The sequence below is a fragment of the Triticum dicoccoides genome, chromosome 5A (assembly GCF_002162155.2).
Source record: "Triticum dicoccoides isolate Atlit2015 ecotype Zavitan chromosome 5A, WEW_v2.0, whole genome shotgun sequence".
In the NCBI taxonomy this organism is placed as follows: Eukaryota; Viridiplantae; Streptophyta; class Magnoliopsida; order Poales; family Poaceae; genus Triticum; species Triticum dicoccoides.
Window position 1 is genome coordinate 81,492,226 of NC_041388.1, and position 5,564 is coordinate 81,497,789.

At 43.6% G+C, this 5,564-nt stretch overlaps 1 protein-coding gene across 1 annotated transcript; it reads left to right on the plus strand.

Moving 5' to 3' along the window:
• Positions 1-3,126: 3,126 nt before the first annotated feature.
• On the plus strand, positions 3,127-3,697 carry LOC119297030 (putative lipid-transfer protein DIR1). The gene has a single exon (XM_037574992.1). It carries the CDS (start codon positions 3,166-3,168, stop codon positions 3,493-3,495), a length of 330 nt encoding a protein of 109 aa, XP_037430889.1. The 5' UTR covers positions 3,127-3,165; the 3' UTR covers positions 3,496-3,697.
• Positions 3,698-5,564: the final 1,867 nt, after the last annotated feature.

A 5,564-nucleotide genomic window follows, 5' to 3' on the forward strand; every position in this document is an offset into this window, starting at 1 on the left:
GAAGGATCACCATTCTTTGTTTGTTTATTTTCTTTCATGTAATCTCAGTTTCCTTTTTGTCTGTGAAAATGTAAATTACTGAATAACCGTAGTCAGTCATCTTCATCTTGTTTCTCAACACAAACACTGGACTGGAGATGAAACTACTCATGCTCGAATAAGTATAAGATCTACTGATCTTGTACTTTTTTATGTAAGAAAGCACAATCTACGTCATGCTAAAGTAAGCTTAGTTGGATGGGATACTATAGATCTTAGCCATCCATAATTCTCTCATCAGCGGCTCATGATTAAAATTGAATCCTTGTAGTTGGATGGGATAACCTCTTAGTTGCACACTTATATTATTATTAATTCAGAATCAACACCTACTGATCACATCCTAATTGCTAGCTTTTGGCTCGCGATTTAACCATGCTTAATGATGATTGATGGTTTGTGAGGGAAAACACCAAATTTAATGATGGGTACATTTAAATTTTAGATATAATTTTCTAACATATGTATTATGTTAGTTATATTTTATCTGCAATATACTCCCTTTGTCTCAAAATATAAGATGATAAAAGTCTTATATTTTGAGATAGAGGGAGTACATTGCAAGAAAGGTGCATTGCACATACATGGTTGCTGGTTGCTTTTACAAAAAAAAGCAACATACTGTAGGCATCTCTTACCTTGTTTATTTTTGCGGGGGACGTCTCTTATCTTGTTGCCTTATGCGGGGTATTTCCTACCACTCTTACCACAGGCTGAAGTTGTTAAAGTTAGAGGATTTTAAGGCATGGGTCCAGTAGTGAAAATTATATTTTATGAGTTATGACCAAATTGAAGCTATATAACGCTCTATTATTCTTAATGAAATGCAGGAACACCCCTGCCCTTTCGAGGTTCTAAAGAAAACAAGATGAAGCTTAGGTAGCAACAGCACAAAACTGGAGCTTCATAGGAAGAGCAAGGCATTTAGCGAGACACATCATCATAGAAATATGCATCTCATGATTAGCCAGATCAATTTACAAATGCAAGAAATGTGTTCTGCGGATGAAACAATCTAATTTCCAAAGGTATGTGTGCATGGTGGTGTGGATTCGCGAGTGCTGTTGTGCTCTACCTTGTAATCGCGAAAAAAATTAACCAACATAATTAGCGAAAATACAAAGGTGAACATGGTTCCACGTGCACCCACGTGAATAGTAAAGTCAGAAAAATATATTACGGTATATAAAATAATTCTGAAATTTTGGGGTACCAAAGCTTGGTTGGCTGGTCTACTCACACATGAATTTTCGTGAAGAAATGACACCCATGGTATTCTTAGCGATGAAAACAAAATCGAATCTTACTATTACTTCAAACGTGTTTTTTATAGATTTTGACCTTTTTGACTAGAATACTACGGATGTTATTTCTTCATGAAAATCCACATGTCAGTAGACCAGTCGACCAAGTTTGATATCGGCCCCAAAATTTCAGATTTTTTTTCTAGTAATGTTTTCCTGTTCTAGGGGGAACATCTCCATCTTCTAATGATGCGGCGCCATTCGAGCTAGGTGAGGAGGCATGGGCCTTCTTCAGAGATGGAATTGGATGGTTGTGTTGTGTTGGTGTCCTTAGTTGTTTGGAGATGGCATACCCTGTTTGTGCCGGTCATGCTTTCTCCTCCAGAGCTGGCATGTTCCTAGTCCCTGGACCCTGGTGCTTCATTTGTGGAAGAGGGCCTCAACGTCTTCAGCTTCATGTTCTTTGTGTATCTTTCTTGCTTGAAGCGTGCAAGGCTTTGTTAGCTGCTTTCTCGCACCTCTGTATCTTAGCGTGCTGTTCTTTCTCTATGTTGGTTTGGTATGGTTGTAACCCTGGCCGGTTGATGGCTTCGTTAATTTAAAGTCCCATTTCTCTAAAAATATACACTGTGAATTAATTGATGTCATACAGTAAGCACATCTCAGTGATGGTCGGCAGCAAAATATCTTTACTGGCATGAACAATGTGCGCTTTTCAATTATTCTCAAGTGCCGGTCAACATCCCGGCCAAATATCCATGCCCGGTAATGTTATCATGCTGATCAGGACCTGGCTGAGCTCGTCTTCCATCGCCGCCGCCATCGGTCACGCGTTGTGCCTAGCTGTTCCCATAGCAGCAGTACTGGAGGTGAAGTCCGCAAAAGCTACCACCAACCAGCGGCCAAGATCAAGCTGATCTCTCTATGGTCTGAATTCTGAAGAAAGTATCTCAAACTATAGTAGGTGCATGCATCAAATGTGAAAGGCTCCAAGCTAGCAAACGTTGTTGCCTATTTAATTAACCAGAAGCAGGCCAATATCACGGAACTGTAGTACTATCAAATATATGACTTCTGAAGATTTCCAAATTAAGAATCTAGAACATATAATATGCGACCATAGGCCAAGATTGGTGTTTCTTTTGGTTATAGATAGAAAACATGACCCTCTTTCTCGAAAACAAAATAACTGTAAACACATGATACAAGGCAAAACACTTGTTTAGCAAATTGGTCTGCGATAGCTAATGAAGCCATTCCTACAATTTGGCAGCAAAACACACAACTGTGAGTTTTCGGTGGTTGTTTTAATCTATTTGGTCAGTTAAACAATTCAATCTTCAAAATGTTATCTTGAGCTTATCTTTCTTAATTTTCAATGCAAAAAGTTTATAGCCGGGCAAATTGAAGAGTCACTTTCTATCATTGAGACGAATTGGTCTTTGCGGCATACTCCTGAGTCGTGATGTTGCATTATGGAGATGTTTGCAACTATGTTGAAACCAGCCGTCCCAAAATTCTTGTCTTAATTTTTTCTAGATACGGATGTATCTAACACTAAAATGTAACTAGATACATTTGTATTTAGACAAATCTAAGACAAGAATTTTGGGACAAAGGGAGTATCTTTTTTGCGCCAATTATGGTAGTCATTATCGCTCAACACCAAGTTCATATAGATTTTTTTGCATGATCAGACGATAGTGCTTCTACATGCGAGGAGCACTTAGCGTGTCTAATTGCTTGCTTGCAGCAGAATACATTTCATGAATATAGCTTCCTTTCTCTATAAATAGAGCCCTACACAAACATTCTCTCACACATCACGAAGGCAAAACCTAGCTAAGACCAAAATCTCCAATAGTAATCCGCTAGAAAACAAATGCCAGCATCCATGGCTAAGTCACAGGCATTGGCTGTAGCACTGCTGCTTGTCCTGGTGGTGTCCCTCACCGCAATAGAGGGTGTTCATGGCATCTGTGGCATGTCGAATGACGAATTCAAGCTTTGCCAGCCTGCGGCAGCAATGGAAAACCCAACAGAGAGTCCGTCAGCTGAGTGTTGTGCCGCGCTCGGGAAGGCCAACCTGTCGTGTATTTGCCGCTACAAAGGCATTGCCGGCATATGGCTGAGGATGTACCACATCGACGCGGACCGTGCTATGGCGCTACCCGGCAAATGCAGCCTCACCGTGCCCAGCAACTGCTCGTGATGATCGGATGCACTATCCATAAATGTATAGGTGTCGGTCGGTCTGTCTAGATATGCATCAACATTAATACGGCTAAATAAGTGGAGGAGCACTTGAAAGGTCTTATTGTTGTTGTGTGATTTGAACGCATGTCTGTCTCATTAATCTATTGTTGGACGATAGTATGTATGTATACTGGATGTGTAAGGAGGGCAAAAGTGCGTTAGATGTCCCATGATTTAATATTTTAAGTTGTGAGTTTGTTATTGCTCAAAAAATTGTGTCTTTTCAATGAGCACGTAAAAGTCTACCATAGTTTTTTCCCAATCGCTCTGCTAGGTAATTTGAATATTTTCATCAGCTATCAGGGCGACCTGTACACATCCTTATAGTGTACTGGATTATTGGTAGGTATCCACAACAACATATGGCCAACTGCACTGATATATACGGTTGACTGTACATGACGATGGTCACTACATTGATCAAAACGATTTTAGTTCCTAATTTCAGTTCCTTTTCAAGTTCGAAATTTTACTAGTCGGCCTCTTGTTGATTTTAGTTCGTAAGTTTGGTCCCCTTGCCATAGAATTCGTTCTAGCCTATTTCGCAACCTAATACATGTTTTGTGGTTTTGTAAAAAAAATCTCTGACCTGCACACCACATGTTACTTCACTAGATATTTATCATTTTTGTCACCCTCGCCAGCAAGTGGGTTCATGTGTAACAGTGTTAATGGTCTCGTGTTCAAATGAAAATAAATTAAATGCGACAAAGATGGCTTTCAATCAAAGAAAATCTTGGCGTGAAATTTTTGGGAGTCATATTCCTCCTCCCCCTCCTCTCCCCTCGCCGCTGCCAGGGCGTGCCAACAGGCGTGAAGCCCGCCTGGCGTGGGGGGGAGGGGGGCTCTCTCCTTGCAAGGCAGGATTGCCGTGGGGCGATCTACCTTGGCCGGAACGTGGCGTGGTGCGGGGCGCGGCGACGTTGGGCTGCCACAGTGGCGAGCGTGGAGGGTTGCATGGGGTGGGCTGCGTGTTGGTGAGGGCCGCGGTGGTCGTCGGCCGACTTGCCGGATCTGGATGACATAGGGGTGGCGGCACCTATGCTGGGCAGAGTCGGGCGGGATCCCCATGGGGCAGGCAGCCGTGGTGCGCACGATCTTGCTAGTTGCTCGTCAGCTTGGTCCTGTGGCCTGCGCTCGACCTAGATCGGCGCCGAGGCAGGTTGGGGAGGCATCCCTGAGGTGCTGGTGATGTGGCGTTGGTGGCTTCGTATGGCCTAGTGTCGGGCACGGCTACTTACGACGGTGGTGTCGAACGTCCCTTCTTGGCATGGAGGCGGGGCTTAGCGGTGGTGGTCATCTCCTCCGTCGGAGATGGTCCGCCTGAAGGCTATTTTTTAAAAAATAATACATTTTTTTATTAATTTGCACAAATATTAGGTCTGATATATAATTTTCGAAAATAATACACCGTCGGTCGGCTGCTGGCCGACTGGGCCTAGTCAGCCCACAGCAGGCTGACTGAGACCCTATCGGCTTCCTGCTGGCCGATTGGCCTGTCGGCCAGCTGTGGGTCGGCTGACTCCAGTCAGCCATCTATAGGCCGATAGGCGCTAATTGGCCAGCCATGGGTCGACTGGTGCATGCCACCATTTTTGCCCCCCACGATCCCCGCTTATGTCACGGGCCGCCACTTCCCGCCAAATTTTTCCGCTTTGCTCGTTCCCGCCATATTTTTCCGCTTTGCTTGTTCTCGCCATATTTCCCCGCTTTGCTCGTTCCCGCCATATTTTCCTGCTTTGCTCGTTCCCGCTTTGTAATTCCCACCATATTTTCCCGCTCTCTAGTTCCCGCCAGTATCTCTCGCCATATGTTCCCGCTACCGAGTTCCCGCCTTTCTTTGTGTTCTCAACCTATAAAACACCCTCGACACTAATGTTGGTAAGCATTGTAGCGTAGTCTCGTAGTCTCGCCAAGATGTCTGGATATCCTTTTGATCGTAGTTTTCACACTGGTATGTCTGAATGTCTTTTGCGTTTAGCCGCTGATTTCAGGGTTGACAACATATTAGTTCTGTGGGAAGAA